At 42.0% G+C, this 27,370-nt stretch overlaps 1 protein-coding gene across 5 annotated transcripts in view; it reads left to right on the plus strand.

Annotated features, from left to right (window-relative positions):
* PATJ (PATJ crumbs cell polarity complex component) overlaps positions 1–27,370 on the plus strand; it is a 150,482-nt gene that overhangs the window by 75,004 nt on the left and 48,108 nt on the right. For all 5 annotated transcript variants that reach the window (XM_051625062.1, XM_051625064.1, XM_051625060.1 and 2 more), the window contains exons 27-28: positions 15,569–15,765; positions 21,501–21,592. In XM_051625062.1, the coding sequence (XP_051481022.1) occupies positions 15,569–15,765; positions 21,501–21,592 (289 nt within the window). The remainder of the gene's footprint in view (positions 1–15,568; positions 15,766–21,500; positions 21,593–27,370) is intronic.

Below are 27,370 nucleotides of genomic sequence, written 5' to 3' on the forward strand. Positions count from 1 at the left end.
GATCCAGGAGCAGGGCTGATATTGGTGTCATATTCTGGGGTCATTTTGAGAAGGTGAGGGAAAAGGGAAGCAGAGTGGAATATTGTGGTTTGTGAGTGCAACAGGAGAGTAGGACAGTTAAGGGAACTGGTTGGGGTTTTGGTCTGGAGGAGGACCCTACTCTTCTGTATGTCTTTGGGCAGACAGGCCAGCACAGAGTCAGGAGCCACCACCAGCCCAACAGCAGGAGCTGAGTGAGCCAAATCTGTTCAGGTCATGGATGTACTGCCAGGGCACAGAGCTACAGGTGAATCATGGACATTGTCTAAAGCTAGCACTGATAAACTTTGACTTCATCATACCATTTTGTGATTGTTCAGTAGATACCAATGCTTTAACAGTTATTTTTAGGTTGCTGTTTGGTTTTTTTTAATGCTTTATGTAGTTTCAGAGGTTTTTGTATCCCTTAACTTGAAAACCAAGTGCATTGGCTATCACACATTTATAACTACATATGTATTTTATCTGCGATTTCAGAACTGTAAGCTTAAGTAGCATTTTTTGCTTTTAAGTAGCCCTTTTGTTTAACATCCGTTATGTTAAACTTACATAGTACACTGAAACAGCTCCTCCATAAAATGAGGTAATAATTTATCATTTCCACGGTGAGATGGTCCTGAGAATATTCTGAGATACTGAACATAAGTTCTCATACTTGTAATGTGCTATTACTTAGAATTGAACCACATAATTAAATTGGGAAGCATTTGGATGGAAATGCCAGAGTATGAAGGCACAAGGCATTTGTTGGTGTGTACACATACCTGTGGAGCTAAGTTAGGGCTCTTGATGCAGTGCTTATGAAAGCAGAGAGAATGACACCAGCCAAATGGTTCTTAAAGGTGTTACTCTGGGAGTAAACAGCAAGCAGCAGCATTTGCTATACCTTAAAACAACACCAAAGGGTAGCTTGTACTACTACAGGGTGAAATGGTCCTGAAATTGCGTGGTCTGGTAGAGCCAGGACTGTTCTGTAATGCAGCCATCAGGGATGCTCTGCACAGATCAGCTGGATGCCCAGGGAAGGAGGAGGGACAAGATTCCCTTGGTGCTGGACCCTCTTGCTCCCTGTGCCAGGCTTGTCTGCAACTCAAACATTCAAGTCTGGACATTTCTCTGCACTGAACTGTAAACCATAATGCAAACTGTGTTCTGAACCAGAAACTATATTTCCTGCAAGTGTTTGGCAAAAAAAAAAAAATATCTATTTTAACCCCCTAAAGTTTGGCTGTACTCTCCTCCATTTTGTTACCTATAGCTGTCATAGGGACATGACAGGTTATTTTGAGTGTCATTTTGTTGTGCATCATTAACATATTTAAATAGGCAATGCAGTAATTTTACAGCAAGAGCTCATTTCAGGATTGAGCTGTGAAAAGTACAGAAGATACGATTTTTGGAATAGTGTTTCTCAAGGGAAGAAAGCCTCTAAGTGAACAGCCTGACAGCATGGCATATAGTGAGGTGTCACTTGAAGGGCTGGGAGAAGAGTGGAAGAGGAAAAAATGAGATGAGACTGGGATGTGATGGACGAGGGAGTAAGTAGAGCTGTATGCACGGATGAGCACGGGCAGCTTATGAGCCAGGGCGAAGAAAGAGGTTTAAAGGGATTCTGTGAGGACCAGGGAGTTCAGCGAAGCCTTTCAGGGACAGAATGATGTGGTCATTCTTCTGTGTGTGCAGGAGGCATATTGTGGTGGTGTCAGTGAGTGGTGCTTGCACAGTGACACGCATCAGGGAAGGCGCGGGCTGGGGAGGGCAGAGCCAGCGCAGCAGCCGCCGGCAGCATGAGCAGGTGGCTCTTGGCACCCGAGCAAACCCACGGGTTGACCCTCTCCGTGTCCCTGGATGGCTCTGTATGGCAGCCAGTTAGTACATCTGCTCTGGCCTGTCCTCCCTGTCCCTTGATAGCCGTGTGTTGGCAGACCTTCCCTTTTCCTTTTTGGCTGATTCCTGGGTTCTGCTTGGAGAGACGCAGCAGTGATGTTTGAAGGGGAGGGCGGAGGTGCTGGGTGGGTGCTCTTTGCCCTGCCTTCAGCCAGGGCCTGAGTGCAGAGTTGTGAAGAGTTTAATGAGTGCTTCTGTGAGTACTGCAGCTAATGAGGTTGGATTCCTACAGATTTGTGTCTCCCTTTTGACTGACTTTGGGTGTCAAGGAAGGTGTGAGCTCCGATTTAAGCTTTTCCTGTGGCTGGAGCATTTCTGAGGGCTTTTTCTCATGTGAATTCTTTGACGCTTTAATAACGTGTGATCTTGCACCAAAGCCTTTCCCCCAGTCAGGGTATTTATCAGGTTTCTCTCCTCTGCACAACTGCCTATTTTCATGGGCCTTTTATAGTACCTTTGAGACCCCCTAGTCCACCATCAGATTTGTTTCAAACTGGCAAGCAGGTTCAAAGGTTCTGGGGCAGGAGCTTGGCTTGCACAGGGTATGATCACATAAGCTTTGTTCCTGAGGGAAAACAGAATAAAATTATTTACCATATAAAAGTTAAGCTTAATTTATATTAAGAGATTAAAATATAAATAATAAACACTAGAGCGTAACCCCCAGACTGCAGTTTAGAAGACCTGGCATCTCTTCTGGCTTGGTTACCGTCTGTTGGATGCCTTGGTTGGCCATCTGTTGCAAGATACACAAAGCATCTTGAGCATTCTGGTGCTCCATACCACCATTTCTAGGGGTTAGATGGCCGTTTACATTTAAAAATAAATAAAAAACAGGATCCATAGAGTTCCAGCTTGCCCACAAGACAGTGTATATTCCTGAAGAACAAGTCCTGGATGCATCTGTCTCATCCCTTTTGAAGGCTACATTCCATAAGAGAAAAAAAAAACATTTGAATGTCAACCCAAAAGAATTACAGTAGAAACTTCCATACCCTGCTCTTATTTTTCCCCTCAAGCATTTGTTTTTTAACTTTCTTTAGTTGATTTCCTCTTCCAGTCAGAGTGGAAAAAGTAAGTCTATTTAATATAGTGAAGTTTATCCATTTAGCTCTTCCTCTTGGAGAAATCCTTGGAGATGGACTTCTTTTGCCAGAGGAAAAGAAAGAGCCCTTGACATATTGAAAGTCTCCGTTCACATACATCATCAATTTCCTGATTATAATTGTGTTCACATTTAAAAAATGCCCAAAGCTTAATGCATTAATATCTTTATTTCATTAAATACATTAAAGAGAAGCTATTTGTTACCTAATAACATATTTCTGTACTAAAAATACCTGTTAAAGTACTCTGACACTTGTTTATGGTTATATTTTTTCTGCAGAGAAACTAATGCCTTGCTTATCAGCTCTTATTTGAAATGTGGTGTAAGCAAAGGTATCTGACCCTAATCTTTGTATTTTACTTGTTGTGGAAGAGAAGACAGGTCTCCCAAACTCTGTCCTTTGGAGAGATTAAAACCAATCAGAACAGAATTTTTGATACAAAATATTGTCTTACTTAATCAAATGTCTTAAGTTTTATGATGTCATAAGTGCAGCATAAACCTGATTAACTTCTCAAATAGACTCTCAAGACAGCTGATTAGATAAGATGTGTGGGGAGGAATTGTTATCCATTCCTCTGCCCAGATCCCCCCACCTCACCTGATGGAAAGGGAAAATGGCAGTTGGCTGTGAAAGCTTCAGGCTGAAGTTTCACAACATGAGACCATCTCTCTGTGAGTTGAAAGGGCGACCACCACCTGCCTGTCCCCGCTCCCACCTTCCCCAGTTGTTTACGGTACATGGGTGCTTGTTGCTCTTCCCTTCCTCATCCTGTTGAACTCACTCAGCAGAAAACTGCCCCACATTAAAGAGGAATGGTTTTCTAGTGAGTTAGTGACCTGCAGAAGGTCACAGAGGAGTCTGAGGGGCATGAGAGCTGGCTTGAACAGAGGAGGGAGGACATTCTCCTTTAGCTCTGCTTTACGTGGGACTTCTCATGGGCTAAACCCATGATCTGATGAGTGCTCTACTGTGGGTCCCTTTCTTTCATCTTCTGCTCCATAAGGCTTGAAAAGGTCTTCACTTGGGCATACAGCTTGAGCTGAGGTGTGCAGCCTGAGTGCAGAGCAAGTGATGAGAAGGCGTGGGCTTTGCAAATACTGCTCCACACAACACTGTGCCAGCTGGACCAGGCTGATGAGAATCCAGAGCCCATGAAGGGGAGCTGCAGTTTTCTTCTGCTGAAGCAGGAGGGGAAGGTGGGATCCTGTTAAAGACAGGAGCACAGCAGCACACCAGCGCTTGATCTTGGCTGAGACTTGTAGTCCAGTGGCTGGCCTGGGAGAGGAATCCTGTGGATTAATGTTACCAGAGGTTGTCAGTAACACTCTCTTAGCCATGGGAGAGCCAAGCTGTGTATGAGAATCCTTGTTTGGAGATGTGGGTGTAGGTCTCTGTCTCCTGAGTTGCAGGTCTTTCTTGGATGAGAAGGCAACAGTTGCCCAATGGTGGCTAAAGATAGGTAAAAATATAGCAAAATAATTATTATTGGGGTTTTATTAATAGGAGAGACTTAAAAGTGAAATTATAGGTATGTGTTTTGTTCTCAGGCATAGCAATTGGCAGTCTGCAACATTGCCAGGTGTTGCAGTTATTTTTCATTTTCATTTTAGCTCAGCAATCAAAGGCAAGCCATGACATTGGGAAACTCAGGTTTATGTTTAAAGAAACAGAGCCTCCAAGCATTGCTTGATGTTGTAAGAAGCATGAAAAGTGCTCAAGTGCAATTGTTAACTCAAAAAACTAGGACCTAGAACCAACCCAGATTTACTCCTTGTGAAATTTCTTGCCTCTGTAGGAGCTTTGCAGAATGGGGGAAGATATGGGGGGGAGGTGTTTTGCACCCTCCCTGGAGGTGTTCAAAGCTAGGTTGGATGGAGCTCTGTGCAGCCTTGTCTAGTAGAAGGTGTCCCTGCCTTTGCAGAGGAGTTGGAACTAGATGATCTTCTAGGTCTCTTCCAACCCAAACCGTTCTATGATTATATGTGGTAGGCTGGCCCTGTTCTGTTTATCTAATATTTTGTTTCTTGGCTTCATATCCAGAAGTGTGTGGTGATGAGGTGGGTATGTAGCACACCCAACACAGTGCAGGGTTGGTCTTCAGGTAGCTGACAGACTTCTCAGCAGCACTGGGGAGTTAGAGGGAGTGACTTCAGTGTCCTGTGCAAAAGCACGGAGGATCCTAGAAGTTGACAGATAGTTTGTGTTTGAGGAGCTGTAATCAGTTTGATGAAAGACTGGCCAGGTGTGGACCTAGCAAAATACTGATTCTGTGTGGCTGCATATTTATCTATTAAAAATAAATAAATTAGCTAACATATACCGAACAGTGTTGTGGGGCTGGTCAGATCTGTTCTGCAAGTGGAGTACACTCTGTCACCTTATGTCCTTTAATAGCTGGATATGCATATTTTAATGTTAAGCAGCTTTCTAATTTAAATTGGATTTGCTCTTAATTTAAATCAAACCTTTTCTGCTTTAAAGATGCATTGTAAGTTTTAAATGGCAACCTACCTAAAGATCTGAGCATACTCTAACCTACTGGCATAATTTAAGTGAAAAAGCTATTCAGGAAAAGTATGTGTGCACCCAGAGAATTGAGAGAAATCTGGATACAGATCTGCCTGTAGTAAAAAGCCAGCTTTGGCTTTTTATTTAGGTGCCTGAAACAAAGACCTATTCTCTCCTCAGCTTATTCAACTAATTCAGTGGGAATTAAAATAGCTTATCAAACTTAAACAAGTTATTAGGAGCTGAAAAATGATATTTTTCTTTTCTGGTCAGTGAATAAAAACTAGGAGTGTGAAGTTGAGAGTTGTCAGGTGGAAAATGATGGAAGTGTTTGTGGCCATGGTGTGATGGCAGAACCTCCTCCGAGGTCACTGCACAGTGTGTTGTTAACTAGGTGCTCATGAAGGCCCAAAGGCAGACCAAAGGAAGTCTTTGACAAAGTGGAAATTAGGCCATCTAAAATGGTTTTGATCACAACGGAACCTCTGTTATCTCCTGTGAAAATAACAATGCTCTTGTTTTATAACCCAGTTCTAAATGAAAACATTTCAGTACAACCAGTTTGCTTCTGTTAATCACAATTGGCATATTTCTGTGCAATATTTTTCATTACAAAGCTGTTGCTTGTGTTTTGATTGCATTTGGATTTCTGACCAAATACAAACAGTATATATTGTTAGGAAAAATATACAGTATAGAAGAAATGTTAAGATAAATCTTGAGCATTTCAGCAGCTGTACAGTAAATGTTGTATTTGCTTAAATGATTGTATAATGTGTTATCCCTATAGTTGTTAGTCTGGGCCATTCTTTCTGCCATCTCCTCTCCACCGTCTCTTATCCCAGCTGCAGAGTATCATTTCATCCTCTTTGCCTGCTCTTTCACAACCAGATCCTCAGTCTGTTTTTATGGCTTGTTGGTGCAACTGTTTTGGGCTTTTTTTGACGCTTTATAGTCTTTTTGCCTGCGTTTCACAAATGGTGGCAATTCCCCTGGAGACCACCCTTTAAGAGTTTTCTGTAGATCTTTGAGCTTTTCAGAACAGGTTATGTTTCCTGGTCAAAAAGTCTTTATTATTAAGTCCATAAGTCTCCCCATTGTCTCCTCCCATTCCCCTCTAGATGGAGGAGGTTCAGACTCTCATCACAGGTTCTTAAATTAAGAAGGAGTCCTTGTGTGAGAAACGTCCCATCACCTTAGTTTCTGAGAGATGTCCTCTCAGCTGCCTGTCACAATGACTTACGACTGGGGAAGCTGGTGCTCAGACCCATAAAAGCCTTTGTTAGGTAACAAACTTTCCATTCTTGACAAGAGTCTGGTGCCACTCTTTTTAATTAGACTCAGTGCAGAAAGATTCCAAGATAATGACTGTGCCAGTTGCTTTGTGGGAACGTCATTATTTAAAGATGAAAGTGTCAGATCAAGTTACACTGTATTACTGTCCAGGGAGAAGAAATTTAAATGTTCACAATATTCATTTGTTCGTGTTGAGACCAAGCAGAAGAGCAATGGATTGATTAGAGTTCCCTAATATTCTTTGGTGGGGCTCAGACACACTTGCTCTTCTATCAAATGAAGGAGCAGCTTTCAAATAAAGATGTAGGGCTTGGATTATAGATCCCAGCAGAGCAATTGGAGCAGGAGCAAACCAGAAAACGTGCTCCTACCAGGAAGAGTAGCTTAGAAAAGAAATTTCTATCCATATTGAGAGATATTTTTCCCCCAAGCTGCATTGTAAAATGGGTCATTAAAAACATAATCATCTATTAAAGCCTCTGGGAATCTCTGTGCACATCGTGCATCCTTACAGATCACCGACACCTGGTGGGCTCCTTAATGCCATGGGATGGCCACCATGCAGCAGGCGAGAAGTGCAAGCCATGTGTGTTTAGAGCTATTTCAAATTTCCTTGAGACTTTGCAGGTGGAAATGAGCATTTTTTAACATTCTGGTACTGTTTAAATATCCTGGCTTCCTGGAGAACTATGTCAGGCAAGCCTCAGCAGAGCAGGAGCAAGGCTGCTTTCCTCTCAGGAGGTGCGTGGGCCTGGTGGCTGTGATAACTGAGCCTTATCTCTGGGCTGCTCAGTGCCACCACCACTGAGTGGGCTGGGGAGCTCTAAAGATTGCAGTGTTCTGGTCTTAGATGGCTTAAACTGTATGGTACAGTATCATATACTGCAATATTATAAAGTAGGGCAATTTTAAAGGGATTTTTCTCAATTACCTTTTCAACAGCTTAAAAATAGGGTCTACAGCAGCTGTCTTTTGAGTTTACTGCACATTTTTAAGATGTAATTAGTTCAAAATGCCTTCAGTTCAGTCTTTTGTGGGCCCAAACATCATAGAATCATAGAATAGCTAGGGTTGGAAGGGATCTTAATCAGTTCCAACTCCTCTGCCATGGGCAGGGACACTTCCCACTAGATCAGGTTGCTCAGAGCCCCATCCAACCTGGACTTGAACACTTCCAGGGATGGGGCTTCCACAGCTTCCCTGGGCAACCGTTTGCAGTGTCTTACCATCCTCATAGTGAAGATTTTCTTCCTAATGTCTCACCTAAATCTCCCCTCTTCTAGTTTTGATCCATTACCCTTGTTCTCTACAAGCCCTTGTAGAAAGCCCCTCCCCAGCTTTCCTGCAGCCCCTTTAGGCACTGGAAGGCCACTATTAAGGTCTCCCTGAAGCCTTCTCCTCTCCTGGTGGAGCAGCCCCAGCTCTCTCAGCCTGTCTTAGCAGCTGCTCCAGCCATCAGATCATCTTTGTGGCTTCCTCTGGACTTGCTTCAGGAGCTCCGAGCCCTCATTATGTTGGGGCTCCAGAACTGGACACATCAACCATGATGTGATTATTTTTGCACATAACTCTTTTTGTCCTCATAGAGGATTTTATAAGAATAAAAACTTGTTGCTATTTGTATTTAATCAACTAGCAACAGTGTGATGCTCCAAAAGCCAAACCATTTGGAGTATCTCCCACTTACAGCAAACAACCAGTTTCTCCATCCCAGGGCAGTGAGCAAGAAATACATGGATGGCTGTTGCCAGTCCTCTCCTCCACAGACTGTTAGATGGTGGGATTGTGAGCTGGTGAGGAGACACTCTGAGCTCAGTGTCAGCACCCCACCAGAGTGACTGATGGCAAGGTCACAGCAGCCAGAGGAGGTCACTGCTGAGGAAACCCAAGTGCTTGGATGAGCGTTAATGCATCATTTGAAAGGCAAATGAGCAGATGAGTTGTGTGCAGGGGAGGGCAGATTCCCTTATAATCAGCAGTTATTAGCATCAGGATGCTCTGCTTGCCGCACTTTCAACTCAGTCTCCTCTTAAAAGTGTTACAGATCTCAGATAAAGCTCAGGATTAATAGACTCATCATGTTCTTGTCATCTAATTAAAAAAGAGAAACTTACAATATCCCTTCCTCAGAAAACTTAAATGTTGTGTAACAAAACTGCAGCTTTAGAATGAAGCTTTGGGCCTGAAATAAGGAAGAAATTCCTGACAACAGGTGCATTTGTTCAAAATGTTGAGGTGAGATGGTGCAAGCATTGCAAATGCTCCCTGATGTTACAGGCTGCAGTTATCCTGTTTTTCAGCCAGGGTTAAATGCCACTTTTCTCTCTGCTTGTTGCCTGACGATTCCTTGATTGTAGGAAGAAAAAAACTAGTTATAACTGTTCCTAAATGTCACCTGCTCACAGAAACAGAATGAAATAGTACGTGAAGTGGATTGTGGAGACTCTCATTTATACCCTTCTTCCTGGATTAGTTAAAAATCATGAGCAGAAATTTTTACCTTCTGTTGCAGACAGGATGACGTGAGGGATAAATAGGATTTAAGGAAAAGCGTTGGAGGAGAAGGAAAGTTTTCTTGTGTGAGCTGAGGAGCTGCTACAAGGGTTTGCATGGCATGAGAGGAGCAAAATGGAATGGAAGCCTGAGCTGAAGGGAGCAGGTAGAAGAGAAGAAACTCAGAGATCCCAAATAATAGCTCAAATCCTTCACACAAAAGACAGAAAGACAGTCTTCAAGTTAGGGTAAGAATATTGTTTCAGGAGAGTTGAACGCACACTTGTTTTTCACTTGAACTTGGGTGGGTTGTATTTGTAAGAGCATGAAAGTCCACACTTCAGCTAGAGAGGTTTTGTCTGTGTGGCACCCTGTGCACCTGCTCTCCCCTGTGTTATAGGTAATGTATAATGTTTTGACTGTCAGTGTTTTGGGGAGAGATACAGACAGAGAGCTCTTTGGGTTTTTTTCTTCCTTGTATATGACAGACTTGGGCTTGGCATGGGAGCATTAAAGTGTCCTAAAGAATAGTAGAAATGCTGGGGTTTATTTCTCTCTGAAAATCATTTCTTCGCTTTTGGCAAATGACTTCCAAATGGTGTACCTGAAACAGTGCTGCCCAAGGTATGGTGTTGCTGTCAAAGGGAGATGGCAGAGGATGCTGGATCAGATGGGGAGCCCATAGTTGCCCCATCCCACTGCAGGGATGCTCCCTGCCCACAGGTTTGGGGGTAACAGCCTTTCCAGAGGTGTGAGTCCCAGCAGACTCTGTCCTTGCATCTCACCACCTGAGGGAGGGTGACTGGTCATAACGTGATCTCTGGCTTTTGCATTTAGATTTGCCAGTTTTGAATACAACTGCCCTGTTTTTCTCATGCATGCTGATCTCTTTGAGAAGAACTGGAATGACTTTATGGAATTTAAGAAAGCATGACAGAAATTTTCTTTATTTTTTCCATTTCAAGCTTATGAAAGCAGACGAGTACATTGCTTTAGAGATAAGGTTTGAAGAACTGTCTGCCTCCTTGGAGCTGAATAGAGGGCTAGTTGGAAGATTAAAACAATAAGCTTATTATATTATTAGTAGTGGGAGAATTCTAAACCCCATTTGTTCAATTATGGTCCTTTCAATATGCTTATTTAGGTTCTTGTAAATTGTGATCAGTAAATTAGACGTGCTGCCCTCACAGCTCTAGGGTTAGCTTTCAAGGGACTTCCTCCTCTTTCTTTTTTAATGTTTATAGTGAAATCAAGAAGGGAATTAGTTGTTTGCTATGCAAGGTTGGCTCTGCATGGTGAATGCTGGCTGCATTCTGATATCTGTCATTACTGACTGAAAAACTGGTTTTGAGGCTGCAGCACTGCTGTCTGAGCAGAGCAATCTCAGAAAAGGCTAAAGCTGTTCCCGTGTTATGTGCTCGGTGATAAAAATGGTAGCTAAAACCATTACCGTGAGCACAGGCTGATAAATGAGAGCACTGCAGTCTCCAAAAACCCACGTCTGTTGCTAATAGTTATCGGAGGTAACGCAAGAAGGGTGTAAAATCCTCAGCATCACCTTCAATTTACAAATATCATCTGTCATCTCTTTTTTGTGGTGTTTTTCCCCTTTTCTCTGCATTTTTGCCTTGACAGTTTTAATATTGAGCATTTGGTACTAAACCAAATCACCCAGCTGAGTCATCCAGTGCTTTTCCTTTCCTCTTTTTACCTTAGCTAGATTGACTTTAGTTTGCATCAGGCAGGGACACCATTTTCAAAAGAAACACCTCTTCCCTTTCAGCTCAGTTAACTGGATATTTCAGCAGGTTTGGGAAAAAGGCTCCTCAGCCCTTTGCAAGTGCTTTCTATATCTTGGTAGTTTAAAGAGCCTTTTGCCTTCCTGAGAAGTGGTGTCTGCTTTTTTCTGTGCAGATAAATTGTGTATTTGTTGCAATACTAGACCATGCAAACTCCCAATATCCTGACCATATTGTCCCCATTTATTTCTTTCATCTCTCTGTTTAATATAATAGGAATAGTGGCTGAAGCAGGGAAACATGTGCAGCAGCATAATAGTATATTGTTTGAAAGCAGTTGTCTTCCATTTCCAGGGTTTCTCTTTGAAATGTAATTGTCTGCTAATATAACTGGGAAATATTATTGCAGGAGCGATCACTAAAGCATGTACTTGTGCTTTTAGTTCGCTTTACATCTGTGTAGGATTTAAAAAAAAAACCTGGGTGCTACCTTAGCTAGTTAAATATCATTGGTGAGGTATGTTTGCAGCAGTTGTGATAGGCATATTGTCACCGAGTGTGGAAACAACTGCATGTGGTGCCAAAACAAGAGCCGCATCCCATGTGTAATGCAGCAACAACAGAATTACAATTGCCTTGTGTAAAGTATCTGGTAATGAAGGCAGATAATGGAATTCTTTCCAAAAGCAGATGCTAACTGGCTCCCCAATGCTAGGCAGAGAACTGAAAAGTGATACCAGCTGGAGAGGAGAAAAAGCAGCTGAAAAAGGCATTAAAAAGAAGATGCCTTAGATGCACGTTTGTTTAAGCGGTAAATAATTGTTTAAAATAATCTTATGAGATTCTTATTAAGAGGCAAACTGAGAATACGATTACAGTGTTATAGGAAGTCAGCTGGATGCCCACAGGATATTTGTATGCAGATTGGATGAGTAACGCAACGAGACCGCTGGGAATAGCGCGGTACCATTTACACCGCAAGGCTGGCTGGTGAGGACAGCCCTTGGAAGTGTTTAATTGCAGGAGGTGGGGCTTGTGAGAGCCAGAACCTTCTGTTGTGCAGGGAGGAGGCCGCACACCCTGCTAAGGGAGCCTTGATTTTAGAAGCAGGGGTATCTCTGCTTGTCCCTGCATGCATGAACACAGACAAGCTGGGCAACGCTGCCCTCCTGCCGGGCTGGAAGCGGCACTCGGCACGAAACATCTTCTCTGGCTCCTCTCTAGCCTCCCACTGTTTCACCAGCCCAGTCACCTGAGCCGTTTCAGACAGTTGCTTCATAAATGAATGTGATCATTGAAGGAAGCGCTTAGTCCACACAGAGCTTTTCTCCTGTTGTAAGCATGGATTTTGGGTTCTTTTTTTATCCCAGGTACATTTTTCTTTACCCAAAGAATTGTTCCCACAGTGGAGGGTTACTGGTGCAGCTGGAGTGCTGAGCTGGGCATGGGCTCACCAGGCTCCCAAGTCCTGGTCCAGTCCAGGTAGACCAGAAACCTGAATGGGGCTCTGCCTCATCCCACGCAATTGCCCTAACTGCTGGTTTTTGGAGGACTAAAACCTAGTTTTAGCCCAGCAGGGAACAGGAATGTACACGTACTTCTGAACAACTAACACTTCTCCCATGTGAGAAATCATATTATGTGCTGCTGCAGCAGGAGGAAACACTGCAGAGCCTACAGACACCCTGGCACTGGTAGCCTCAGAGAGCTCTTGTCTGCAGGCAGAGGCTGGAGCGATGTGCCCGTGTGCAGTGTCACAGCTGCTGCTGCTGCATCAGTCTCTGATTGGGAATTTCAGGGGGCTTTACTGACAAGAAAGAAATGAGTTTTGAAGCAGACTCTGAAGATGTGCAGCATGATCCATACGGCGTTTCAGCGTGTGTTCTCCTTGCCCCTTCACCTCTTTTCTGTGTGTCCAACTGTGAGTTGCTAAAAACACGCTTTAGAGATGTGCTTTGCTCCTAGCAACTGGAAGTGAGATGTCTTGTCCATGTAAAACAAGCAATGGAAGGAACCATGGCAGAGCAGTGGTTGGTCAGCAGCCTCCCTCCAGAGCACCCATTCTTTGCTTTATCCACAAAAGTGCAGGATTCTGTGATTCAGTAAGAAATCCCCTTGCTGCTGCTGACCTGTTCTTAACATTCTCACTGCTGAGATATTCTGCAGCTACTTGCTGTGCTGTAATGAGTTGTTTGTCTAATTGTGGTGGGCAGAAAATGTCTTAGTGCTCTTCAGATCTGGACTCCTCTTAATGGGAAAAGGACATTAGAGCTGGGCAGTGTGGATAAATCAGGTGTGGCTGCATGTGTGCTGGTATCTGCTGTACTTTGACAGCACCATTTTCGAGACCTTTCCTCACTTGCTTTTCAGCAGGAGGCATCCTGCATACTAAACAGAAAAAAACCCACTTCCCAAATTCAAGTAGCAAATCACACCTCTAATTAAGTTTTTGACCCCATTAGTTGAGAGATACATGAAAGAACTGCACAGCTACATGGATCACCATTTAATCCAGTTATGTGAAACTTTGGTATATAATTGATAGTAACAAGTGAGGTTTCTAATTTTTTATGATATTCTGATTTTGTGCAGACCTCTGTAGGGCTTTAAAGCTTTCCATGGATAACATCTTGCCCTTAATAGATGCCCCCAGGATTTTAGACTCAGGCTTCAGGCTACCAGGGATTTTGAGTGTGGCAGGAAAATGCCAGCCTGTAAATACAGTGACAGGGGAGCTGGTTCTTATCTATGCTGCTCTGAGTGTAGGTAATGCTCTTGGGTGCATCTGGTGTTGGAGACAGGAGACTGCCCCTCCTGTTCCAGTGGCCCCTGCTGAAGCCCCAGGGCTGCTGCAGCTGCTAGAACTGCTGCAGAAGGACTCTCAGAGAGGAGAGATGCTAGGGTGGACCCAGGTTTGGCTGAATCACCCTGGCAACCTGCACAGGGGCTGTGGAAAGAACACCTCTACTTCATTGTCTTTCTTCTCAGCATTTTTTATTCACTTTTAGTTGCTTCCTTCTCACCTTCCCCTGCTCTTTCCCCTCTTCCTTGTCTTGGGAACATTCAGTATAGTGGTTAAATCATACTAGTAAAATACGCTTCCCCAGTAGAATGGTAATAGCTAATATTGATCTAGCAGCTGCTGCTGCTGACTCAGAGATATAGTTGAGCATATAATATCTCTTATTTCTCTTCATAATGCATAATGCAGCAGTTTCTTTCACCTTGGGCTCTGTACTGAAGGTGACATCCAGCCACAGCAAAATCCTTTGACTTGCCTTTTTTAATGTGTGGCCCAGCTCTGGAGCATTGGATGCAGGTGGTTTTATGAAGCTGGCTTTAAAATCTGCAAATGACAATTAGGGGGAAAAAAAAGTCACCCTGACTGTGATTGACCCTCACAAGCAATAGTTATAGATGTCTGCATGCCAATGGTAAAAAGACATTCAGATTAAACTGTCAGCATCTGTAGACATGCAGTGTGCTCCAAACAACTTTGTAAGTGTATTTCTGTCACAGAAATGGTTGAAATGTAGATGAAAGACAAATAACTATCTTAATATCAAGTGAGGCTGCATTTAAAAATGTAATCAATCATATACATCGTCACTGACATCTGCTCTGAGTAATCATCTCCACAGTAGCACATAATGTTAAGCAGAGCATGGTGAGCATATTCCTGAGTCACCAGAAAGAAGCAGAAGTAAAAGATTCTACCTGGATATGTGAGTTTGGAGCATGTTTGCAATCTAAGCATTTCAGTTGCCCACAGTGGTTAATTAACAAGCTTTAATTTTATGAGTTTCCTGAAATTAACAGTTTTGGTAAGGTAAGATTGAGGGGCCTCTGGAATTCCCTTGTTTCCTTCCTTTAAAAAAAAATTGATTTAGAACCAGACTGTTGTACAAATAATTAAAGTAGTGCAGTTTCATGTGAATAGTATTTGCAGCTGATGCTGTATTTTGAGTGATATGAGCACAGCAAATGGTACTTCAGAGTCTATGCTGGAAAGACCTCTCTTACCAAAGAATAAATGCTGAGAAGCCGTCTCTGAGCCTGGAGAAGAGAAGGCTCTGGGGAGACCTCATAGCACCTTCCAGTACCTGAAAGGGCTACAGCAAAGCTGTGGAGGGGCTTTGGACAAGGGCTTGTAGAGAGGACAAAGGATAATGGATTGGAACTGGAAGAGGGGAGATTTAGATTAGACATTAAGAGGAAACTCTTCACTATGAGGGTGGTGAGACCCTGGCCCAGGTTGCCTAGGGAAGCTGTGGCTGCCCCATCCCTGGCAGTGTTGAAAGGCAGGTTGGATTGGGCTTGGAGCAACCTGGTCTAATGGGAGGCATCCCTGCTCATGCAAGGGGGTTGGAACTAGATGATCTTTTAAGGTCCCTTCCAACCCAAACCATTCAAGGATTCTGTGAATTTCTAGCTTATCTGTGTGTGTTCTGCATGCAAGTTATTTTATGTTATAACTCATTTTTATCTTTCTAGAAAAGATCAGGCAAAGATATGCCGAACTACCAGGAGAGTTGCACATAATTGAGCTGGAGAAGGACAAAAATGGGCTGGGGCTGAGTCTGGCAGGCAACAAGGACCGCTCTCGTATGAGCATCTTTGTAGTTGGTATCAATCCAGATGGACCTGCAGGACGAGATGGAAGGATGCATATTGGTGATGAACTTCTAGAGGTGAGTGTTTCCTCTCAGTCCTGAGCAGGGTTCACGTGGAGAGAGTGAGAGGCATATGTGAAGCTATCACTTGAACCTTAACTAAAGGCTGCAAATGGAACTAGGTGGCTGAGGAAAGGAGCTGCCCTGATTTATGCCAACTGAGAACTTGGCCTTTGGCAGGTAAATGCGTTCTCAGTGAAACAAAAATCATTGGCCTGTGAAAACTAATCTCTTGTCTGTGAGGTCTGTGCTCTCAGCATGTCCACACACTGCTTAGGGAGGGACTGTTGAAGGCAGGAAGGGGATAGTAAATCTATCCTGATAGTGCCTGTGTGGTTTCAGAGGGAAATTCACACCTTCCATTAAAAAAACAAAACCCCCTCAAAGTTACCATATGTGTTTTTACAGATGACAGGGATATTCCCCACCCTGAAAATGAAATTTTGTGCTGTAATCTGTTTTGATCTCATGTAACTTAAAATACTTATTTTCTTTACTCGTGTCTGGCACAAGTTCACCCAGAAGGCAGAGAGCTCATTAGCAAGTACAGTATTTTTGTCTTCCCTTTTTCTTCCATCTTCTTTCTTCACCTTCAGGTTGAAAATGCAGATTTCGTAGCTTTCATCTGATTTTTGGCTGTTGCAAAATGGCATTTTCCTGTGGTACCTGCAGTGGTTCCCCACAACATGATTACTTCAGTGGTTTAAAAAAATCAGCCATCCCTGGGGATCTTTACTTTAGAGAGAAGCTTTCACTGAAGAGCAGTTATATGCTGACCTACTGCTCTCTGTGGGTGGTGATTTTTTGATCTTTCAGCAGCTCTCTGTGCCATTAGAGAACCACCTATTTTCTCAAGTTTCTTGACTTGAGAAAGAGCAATTTGGCTGCCTGGGGATACCTTGGGAGTACTCAGAATTGTCTAAACATTTGTCATTGTCTTAACAGTTCTGTAATTATGGGTTTTCAATACACAAAGTGCAAGACTTGTTTTGCTACAATAACAACACCATCTGAAGTTGATTATTTTCTTTTGAAGTGTTATAAATGGTATGAAGGTCTATGCCATACTGGGGAAGGGTGGGAAAATTACTTTCTCCCTCAAATTCGTTATTTCTGTCCCTGGCACCAAATTCTCATGGTAAAAAAAATAGAATTGTCCAATTGCCAGTTGAAAGGATTCATGGTATTGTTTTCCTCTGTGCATATCATAGACCAGGTAGTTCTACAAGTAAGCTAGAGCCTTTTATATTGATACTTTTTCACAAAAAAAGGATCCACTGCAGTTTTCTTACATCTCACTGAGTCATTCCTTGCAGTGTTTGTTTGATCTAATGTGAAGTCTTGCTATCAGTACTTGAAAGGTGCACTATCACATATATCTTGAGGCTCAGGATTTACATGCATGAGCCATGTAAATCCCAAAGTAGCATTTTCCAAAGTGGTAGTGGTGCCCTAATTCCTCTCCCTGTCAAGTTGGATACAAAACAGGTTGTTTTTTTCTTCAGTGGAAGGAAAGTGATGTTCACCATCTCAGAAGTGCCAAATTTCAAATAAACTGAAGCTTAAAGAGACTTCAGTGACTACCTGTCTTGTGTACCTTTGCAATCAAATGTAAGGTGTGTCACCAGTGGGCCACAGTGTGGTTACTTATATGAAAGGATGTAGTGATCTCAGTCTGGTCCCCTGGGAGTGTGTATCCAGTGTCAAAACATCCTGGATTACAAAGGCATGGGTTGTGCATGACTCATCTACAGACCTCTCATGTTTGCCCCAGTGTTCAATTATTCACTGCTCTGTTTTTTTGTCTTTTAAAAGCATTTCACTGTTATGTGAATAACATTGAAATGGAACCAATGGGCATTTTCATTGACAAGGTTTGTTGGGTTTTTTTCAATAACCCTTAGATTCTGTAACTAAGTAGTATCAGTAACTTTTAGGAATCCTCATCCCTGACAAGGATACAGGTCACCAAGGTAGTAAAATCACAGAGGGGTTGGGCCTGGAAGGGACCTCTAGAGGTCATCTGGTCTAACCCCCTTGCTCCAGAAAACAGCAGAAAACAGCTTTTTAGGGCAGAAGGTCCTTTCATCCAACTTTCATATGTGGAGGAAAATTACTTGAGTCAGAATTTGGTCCCCGTGCAAGAAGAATGTATCTTTTACATGACACAAGATCTGCTTTTTAATTCTTTTAACAAAAAAGCGAGAAGCCATCTGTGGTGCTCCTGCCTCGTGCCCTTGCTGTTTTGGTGCAGGTGTCTGCACTGCTTTGTGTCATATTAGTTTGGGCTTGGTCCCTGGGCTGATTGTGCCCAGCGTGGTCCCCAGCACCTTCACGTGGGGCTGTACCTGTGCTGTTAAAGCCTGCTGCTCATGAACTCTGCATGGGGCTGTCCTTTTGGTAGGTTTTAGTCACAATGAATCATCCACCCTTTATTGTTGTTGTTGTTATTATTTTTAAACCACACTAAATGTGGTTTTGTTGCTATTTTTTTTTAAGAGTCTTAAATAAATATGTTATGCTGCAATAATACAATAGCTACATCAGTATTTTATCCAAGTAAATGAACTACCCAGCCAAATTAATGATGCCACTTCTCCTCTAGGATGTGGGGGACTGGCGTTTTATTCTCTGTTTATTTGTTGTGGGATTGTTATTTTTATGCTGTTTTAAGATAGTTTCTTTGGAGTAGGCAAGTGACACTATCCCTCAAGAGGGACAGTAACTGGAATATAGAAAGATAATGGGGTTTTTGCAGTAGAACAGATTGGATTTTTCAAGAGTATTCTTAAATTATTAACTCCAGTGGTGATACATTTTTTAAAGTCCTATTTAAACACAATAATAACTTCTGTTCTTGTTTTCATATTCCTTTACTGAACGGAATGTTGAGGGGTTGTGTCCTTCTGGTCTTTCCAAAGGAGGATACAAATATTTTTTCATGTACTTTGTATGCAGGTTGCCAGTTCATAGGATCATAGAATCCCAGACTGGTTTGGGTTGGAAGGTGCCTTAAAGATCACCTTGTTCCAACCCCCCTGCATAGGCAGGGACATCTCCCACTAGATCAGGTTGCTCCAAGCCCCATCCAACCTGTGCTGGGCAAGGATTTTAGTGAGGAAGGAAGAATTTACATTCTAACTATTTTTTCCTTCTGGTGTTTCCTTCTTGCCTAGGGGATTGGTCTGTTTTAATGGACTTCAGTCTATATAAATTGACTGATCAAAAAGTTTTTTGAAAGTTTTCCTGTTGTTTCAGAGAGTCTGGGTATCTTGAAATGCCAGAGTTCCTGTGATTAGAAGGAACCTAATGCATTGTTACAAAGAAATAAATATTATAGAAAGCTAAGCCAGTTCTTTCACTAGCTTTGGGGTATAATTTAACTTGATTTTCATAAAAATCAGATTATACTAATTTTATGGATTTCCATTACTGACATATAATAAAAACAGGACTTGGGGTTTTTTATATCAAAATATCTAATGTTTCTCTTCTGCAAATTAAACTTCAACAAGCAAACAATCCTTTAGTGTTTTTTTTCTCCTAAGTTAAGAGTTCAGATTTCAGTGAGTTTGTACTTTCTGCTACTTTAGGGTATGCAGCTGCAAAGCAAGACTTTTGTAGGTGAAGGTAACAGTACAGTTGGGATATGTGATAAAATCTTCAATAAAGCAGTGTAGGGTTATATTAAAGATCAAACTTCAGTGTGCTGCCCTGACTTCATACCTGTAGCATGTTTTTATCTTTCTCTGTTCTCTCCTGTCTTTCCAAAAACTTATGTAAAGACATTTTTAAAGAAAAGTTGAGGTTGATTTACAACAGTTTATTTCTTTTGCTTAGTCAAAGCTTTGTTTTTCTTTCCTAATCTCTAATGAAAAAAGTGAAGCAGAGGTTTGTAGGTTTTGACTCCCTGAGTACTCTTTGGTTAATCTGATGTGCTACTTTATTTAATTTGAAAGATTTAAAAGGGTGTTCCTTATGAAAACCTAGATGTTCTCTTTTTTATTCTGTTGAAGTAGGCTTTTGTTCTTTGTTCATCACTGTGGTATCTGAAGCTAAGAGAACATTAATTTACTTTGCAAAATAATGTGACCTTTTTTTAAAAAAAAAAAAAAAATTAATACTGACTGTAATAACTATGTGGGACAGTCTAAAACCTTATGGTGATATATTACTTTGATTATCCTTTCATTTTGGTATAATTAAATAATTATAACATACAGACCCAGCTCACAACTAATTACATTTTGAACAATTTGATACATCTGCTGAATAGGATTAATTTACCCAGAGTAAAGACTATAAATTTTAACCTAAGAAGTCTGCTGTTTAGGAAAATTGATGGTAATTTAACTAAAACCAAACAATTTGTAAAGTATACAGTATTCCCAGTGAATAAGTTATTTTTGAACTTGGATAAATTAAATCAACAAACTCGCTGAAAGTTTCACGTCTGGCTTGAAGCCAGAATGCAACTGAGCATTCATTTTTGCTACTGGATGTTTTAAAGTTATCTTTGATGAACAAAGCATGGCCTGGGATGTTGCCTCTCACAGCCGTGGCAGTTGCAGATAGGACCTTATCAAACCCTAATGAATGTTGGCACAATGATGTTTCCTCAGGGCTGAGCTCAGACTCTCTCGTAGACCTTCCATGGTTCTCTCTTTGAATAAGCAACTCAGTAGGTAAATGGTTTGCATGGTGATTCTCCCCCTCTACACTGCTCTTGTGTGACCCCTTCTGGAGTATTGTGTCCTGTTCTGGAGTCCCCAAAATAAGAAGGAGCTTGGAGCTCCTGGAGTCCAGAGGAGGCCACGGAGATGATGGGAGGGCTGGAGCACCTCTCCTATGAAGGCAGGCTGAGAGAGTTGGGGCTCTTCAGCCTGGAGAAGAGAAGGCTCCAGAGAGGCCTTAGAGCACCTTCCAGTGCCTGAAGGGGCTCCAGGAAAGCTGTGGAGGGAATTTTGACAAGAGCTTGTAGGGAGATGACAAAGGGTGATGGATTAAAACTGGAAGAGGGGATATTTTTTGTTTTCCAAAAACTGGGAACAATACTCAAAATCCTTTTTATGGATATGTGAAAAAGAGAAAAAGATTTTCTCATTTGTGGCTTCTAGTAAGACTGAATTAGCACTGCATTGGTTCCTCATTTATATTGATTGAGAGTAAAGCTTGGAATGTTTTGCTATTAGTTCAGTATTTTTCTTTGATAATTTGGAGTCTAAGATGCTGAAAATGTAATATTTTAACATCAGTTTTAAGGTAGGCTGTTATGGAATCAGTATAAGAAGGAAGATGTTCTTAAAATCCAATGAGGGTTTATTCTTCTGAAAGGAATGATAAGAAAGCTGATGAGAAATGGTTGAAATGTTGCTACTGAGATGCAGGCTACCCCCATCCTCCTCCAGTAGCTGGTTGAGGGAAGAAGTGACAGCCCTGGGTGCCATTTTCATCCTATGTGCTTATCATATGAAGTGCTCCTGCAGCATAGCAGAAAGTGCCTGAAAGAGGCTCTTAGTGTATCAGCTCTGGTGTTTCTTTCTGCCTCCACAAGACTGTACAGACAGGTATATCTGTCATTGCAACATTGATATTCCTGTCTGTCAAAAGTTAGCCAAGTTATATTTTGCAGTCTACATTTTTATTTGAGACTTACCTCTTTATCCCACAGCAACTTTGGAAGTCTTGGTGAAATACATTAAAACAAGGCATGCTTCCCCACTTACATGAAAACCTTCATTTTCTTTTAACAGATAAACAATCAGATATTGTATGGAAGAAGTCATCAGAATGCTTCTGCAATCATTAAGACTGCCCCATCAAAGGTCAAGCTGGTTTTCATACGGTAAGAACAGTTCTCATCAAAACAACTGGTTGTACTTCAGCCCTGTTACATTACCTGCTTACATATTTAGCCTGTTTTGAAAATGCTGAATTCCCTCAGTTCTCTTTGAAGTGAAAGAAATATTTTCCTTGACTATTTATCTCAGGGCTGCTGAAGAGTTCTCCTTAATAATGTAAAACAAATAAGATCTTATGTAATTGAATTACTTTTTTAGGGGTGTCTGCTGCCCTTGAGCTGTCACCCTTGGGCTTGAGAGCACCCTGATAAAGCTTTTTCCCACAGAACTTAGAAAAGTGCTTTAGGTTGGTTTTGCCAGCACAGAGGTGGAGTGGGCAGCTTCCTTCACCCAGACTGCCAGAAGGGACTGGAAATGGTGCAGAGGCTTGGGGCTAGAGAAGGAGCTGCTGTGGGGAGCAAGTAAGTGTGGATGGAGTACTTGGAGCATGGGCTCCGTGGCTCTGTAAAGAATAGCTTTGTATAGGCATCAAAAGAGGATTTAAATTGTGATCTAGGGCTTATTTGTACAGGTGTGGAGACAAGGAGCACTGGGATGGCTTCTGTAGGAGGAAATATGCCAAAACAACCTTTCATCTGCATAAGAATTACATGTGGGCATCTTTTCCTTTACTCCAAGCATGAAACATTTTCCTCTTTGTATGTGAATTTAGGACCTCTCCATGCAGTCAATCCATAGTTTAGGAAGTGTTACTCTAATGACGCTGGGGGGGAGGTTTGGGAGGAAGCTGCCTCTTTCTGAGAACTCATATATGCTTTAGTATACTGGAATTTCATAAATGTATCTATTCCAGCTGTGACTTTCATTGGACACTTTTCCCCATGCCATTGTATAATGTACCCACCAACCCATACATCATACTTGATAGTGGTTTATATTAGTCACTCACAGCTTACCTGTGAACAACCTAATAATCTGTGGGTGAATGCATATAAATGTGTACATTTGCTGGCACAGCTCTGTCTGGTACAGCATGCACAGAAATGATGGAAGAGCAGCATTAGCACAGTGAGGAATGAATTGCTACACTTGGCAGCACCAAGAATCTGGAGGAGATTAATGATCGTGCCTGCAGCTCCTGTGTTACTTTTCCCAGCTATTGAAAATTAAACGTCATGTACAACAACTCACTCACCATTACTTAATTGCATGTGTCTGGTTGGATGCTCCAGAGGCAGAATCACAACTTAGGAAACCAAAACCTGGGGCTGGGTTTAGTGTTGTCAGGCAGCACAGAGAGCTTCAGCTTGTTTGTGGTTTGGTTCTTCTGGTATTGCAGCAGCTGGTGAGTTTATGCAGGAGGTGCCTTCCTTTCTCCTTGGTAACCTCTGTGGTCAGGCTGTTGGGCACTGCTGATTGAGACCTAGCGACAAGAAAGCTGGGGATGGACTTTGTGTTAGAGCATGTAACCATAGGACAAGGGGTAATGGTTTTATACTGAAGAGGAGAGATCTAGATTAGACATTAGGAAGAAATTATTTAGCACGAGGGTGGTGAGACATGGGCACAGGTTGCCCATGGAGGTTGTGGATGCCCCATCCCTTGCAGTGTTCAAGGACAGGCTGAATGGGGCTTGAAGCAACCTGGTCTAGTGGGAGGTGTCCCTGACCATGGCAGGAGGGTTGGAACTAGGTGATCTTTAAGGTCCCTTCCAACCCAAACCATTCTGTTTCCATGTTTCCCTGCTGCAGTGGGCACTGCTGCTGGCTGCAGAGCACTGCACAGCAAAGGCTGCGTGTTGGCTCCAGTCACCCACAGGCTGGAAATCCTTGGTGCAAATTTTTATCCTGTTTAAGACATAAAGACCATGTAAGTTCTTAGTCATAATTCCCCTTTTCAGATTGTCTGGATAGAAGAGGATTTCAAAGCAAAAAGTTGTCTTAATGATCATAACTAGGAGACGCTGGAAATACCATTGGATAAATCTTCTTGCTAGAGCTTTAAAAAAAAATGTTTCCATTTTTAAATGCTGCTGCTGAGGTTGTAAGTGTACATCTTCACACTTCCCAAGGGCACACATCTTGTCACTGCTCCCGGCCTTGCATTAGAGTACACTGACAACTGATGGCTCTCTTTGCTTGACCTGAGCAGCCGTTTGAGCAGCAATGAAAAGAAATTCTCCCACTGAGAGGGTGTCATTAGTAACTGGAGCACTGGCTGGAATAGAGAGAAAACTAATGTTGCCTTTTTTTTTTTTTGATACATGGTCACCTTCCCACAGTAACAGGAGTGTCTGTCTGAAAGGTGAATTTTGGGGAGAAAGAAGAATAGTATTTTTGTCTCATGCAAAAAATATTCCATGAGACCACTCTGTGCTTCCAGTTCCTATACAGAAAACCACAGAACCAGTGGATGTGATGGATGGAAAACAGAAACCACAGAGGTCTTTCTGTGGTGCAGTTGGGTAGGAAAAGCTTTTGCTTGCTTTATCAATTTGTTTCAAAATTAGAGTATAAAATGGAGGTATTGAAATGCCACTGCTTAATGCAGAGTGGTGCCAGCTGTGGTAAATAAGAGCAGCAACAAGAATCTGGAATCTCCATCCATCTCTCATCTGTGCATGGGCAATAGCTTTTCCAGCTGAGAAGAAAATGCTGAGTGTAGCAGACTCAGCCCTCCTGGTAGCTTTGCTGCTTGTTTGGTTTCAGATATGTTCCTCTAGGCTCTAATGATGCAGAAAGAGCAGGATACCATTACATTTGTTATGCTTTGAAAATGAGGAGGAGCCTGTTGCAATAGAAATACTAGTTTCCTCCTCCTGAGCACTGTTACCCGTGCAACTTCATTTAAAGGTAGAAGACCTGTAGCAGAACGTGGCTAAAACACATCCTGAAGAACAAAGAAGAGGCCACAGCTCACCATAGGAAAATAGCGTGTCCTGCAGGAGTTGTGAGAGAAATGGCTTTGGTCTTCATGTGCCTGAGGATACTAATGTTCTAATTTCACCAGTGGAAGGCCAGGGTAGGTTATAGTTTTCCAGAAAGACATCATTCTGCAGCATAAATAGTTCCATCATGCCTGCCTGAGCTGACCTAGGACATAAAAGCAAAACTGGTAGGACTCCTGGACTATTATGAAAAAGTTCCCTTCTTGGTATCCTGAAGCCTTATTTTCCTCAGATGAAGGATGCTCAGTGACAAGCCTGCTGCTTTTCACTTTGAAGAAGGAAACAACATCAAGGTTTTCCTATTTCTGGTCTTTTGGTTCATGTGCAGGGCAGGGGGATGTTTCCACAAACACTTTTATCAGTTTACTAAAGAAGCTCAGAAATTCCTGGGCACAGAAAAGCTTTTCTGTGAGAACTGGAATAACTATCATTAAATAATTTGGACTCTGTTGCACCCACAGTTTTTCCTAGGAAAAAATAAAGAACAGAAGGTATCCTCAGCCTTTTTGAATTTTGCTAAAATCCTTAACTTACCGTTCACACTTTTTTTATACCCAGGTAGTGTTACAATTGCATTCCCACCCTTTCCTGCAATTCTTGCTGATGAGACACAGTGCAGTAAGTGCTGTGGGAATCATAGACATCCCCTTATATGTGAAGGCTTCTCACTCTGGTTTATAAGCATCTTTGCCTCAATTAAGTTGACAATGATTATTTAAAACAGTTGATTTTGGCCAGATTCCAAAATATAGGTCTTAACACACCACAGTTTCCCAGTGGTCTCATTAATTACATGAGCTTGTAATAGCATCTACAAGATTTGCAGTTATAGTGTCACTTTTTTTTTTTTTTTAGATCTTGTGCTTTGCAGCCTTCTACAGTAACAAATCTGAGGGCCTTTAACCTGCTCACCCAGTTAAACAAACAAACAAACCAATTGCCCAAGCATGGCAAGATTTTCCCCAGATGAAATGGCTTGGTCTTTTAATTAGTGTCCACTCATGTTTTATCTGACCTCAAAGCTGCTGCATCAACTTGCAAGCTACTGTAGCAAATGCAGGTTGTCTTCTTGATTTCTCAATAACAGAAATAGGTAATAATTTGACTACAGCTTTCCAAGGCATATGAAGGAGTTTTGCTATGGAAACACTAGTGCAAGCCAGGGGCCATGCGGCATGTAAAGGTCTTAGCTCCCTTTTGAAATTCTTGGTCTGAGTCTCCAACAATAGGAATGAGCCAGGTAGCTATATGAAAAAGGGCCTCTCTTCTTGTAGGAGTCTGTTCTTTTTTCTAAAATAAAATGGGGTTTGTGTCCATCATGGGTTTTGTTCATGTGTCAAAAGTCCATTCTTTTAAGATGCATAATAAAGCAGTAGAATTAGGTGTTGCATCTGTTGCAGGAAATCCAGTTTACATCAGAATGCTCTTTTACAGTAAGAATGTTATGATTCAGCAAATTCAGTGTTTTTCCATGCTCAATTAGCTGCCTTTAATCTGTTTTGGTGCTTCACTGTTGGTATAATAAGCAGATCAAATAAAGTTTGAATGCTTGAATCAAAGCAAATGCCACTGATTTCAAGCCGGCGGCCCATCGTGTTTGGTTCTGTGATTCACTTTGTTATACCTTTCTTCCTTAAAAGAGAATTGTCTTGTGCTGTAATGAAACACGAGCAGTGCTTGGAGTAACATACTGCAGGATTTTGCTTATTTAAATACCATCTGTTTGCTGTCCAGAGTCATCCTCCCACACTGTGCTCGTTCGTCCTGTTATGGCTTTCTGAAGATGGGATTGTAGCTTCTCAGTGAAGCCCTCAAATCTCTGCCACCCAACCCCTCCTTCCATTTCCAGGTGCAGTTGTAAAGACTAATCTCTTGGGTTTTTATGGTAACATGCAAAGGAGAAAGATTCTTATGCTCTGAGGGCTGGCAAAGCAAGGGCAGTGGCTGGGTGAGCCAGTTCTTGGTGCTGTTTAACACTCTCCATTGCTGTGGCTTCATCACTGAATTTTCGCTCTTCTTTTAGAGCCTCTGAAAGAATCATGTTAATTATATGCCCGAGTCTCAAATACTGTCATGCTTTAGGACTTATTTTTGCTTTAAGTTTTTTCTAACTTACATAATTGGTTGTATTTTAATATCATAAACTCTGTTTTTACTTGCTTTGATTGTTTAGGTTCTTTCATGTGGGAAAGCTTTAAAAATAAGCTCTTGCCAGACACCGTGCGTGCAAGTTGGAACTTTTCCTGTTTCCTTCAGAGCTGTTTCCTCCTTGCTGTCATACTCGTGTGAGAACAAGTGCACTGTTGAGGAAGTTAAATAATTTGGGCCCTTTCAAACCTTTGATGACCTAAGCTGCAGTTTATATGAACATTAGTTGTTCATTTGCAATATCTGTTTGCATTTGGCTCTCATGTAGTTAGGAGTGGATGGGGGGGAAACAGAGAACAAGACCGGTCTTGCTGTTAGTAGGAGAGGTATTTTAAGAAGATGAACTATGCAAAGGTCTTGCCTTGACCCAGCTGAAAAGAAAACCCATCGTGCCTTTTCAGTGTACCACTGCCCTGCAGCTCCACTTTTCCAAAGGAATTTCTAGGGGGAAAACAAAGGAGAAAATTCAAGATCCTGACCTGATTCCATTGTTGTTGTTAACAAGCAGGATGTGAACAATATAATTTTTCAGTAGACTACAGAACTTTATGCCCTGGTGTCACAACCAGTTAGAGTCCTAAGAGTTACTGGTCAAAGGCTGTTCATTGACTTGGTCTGCAGATATGTTCCAACCAAGATGTCATGCAACTGCTTAGAAGCTATTGGGTTTTTCTCCTGAGTCCTGATGGATGTAGTATTCCCCAAAAGCATCCACAATCCCTTAACA

Source organism: Apus apus, chromosome 7 (assembly GCF_020740795.1).
Source record: "Apus apus isolate bApuApu2 chromosome 7, bApuApu2.pri.cur, whole genome shotgun sequence".
Lineage (NCBI taxonomy): Eukaryota > Metazoa > Chordata > Aves > Apodiformes > Apodidae > Apus > Apus apus.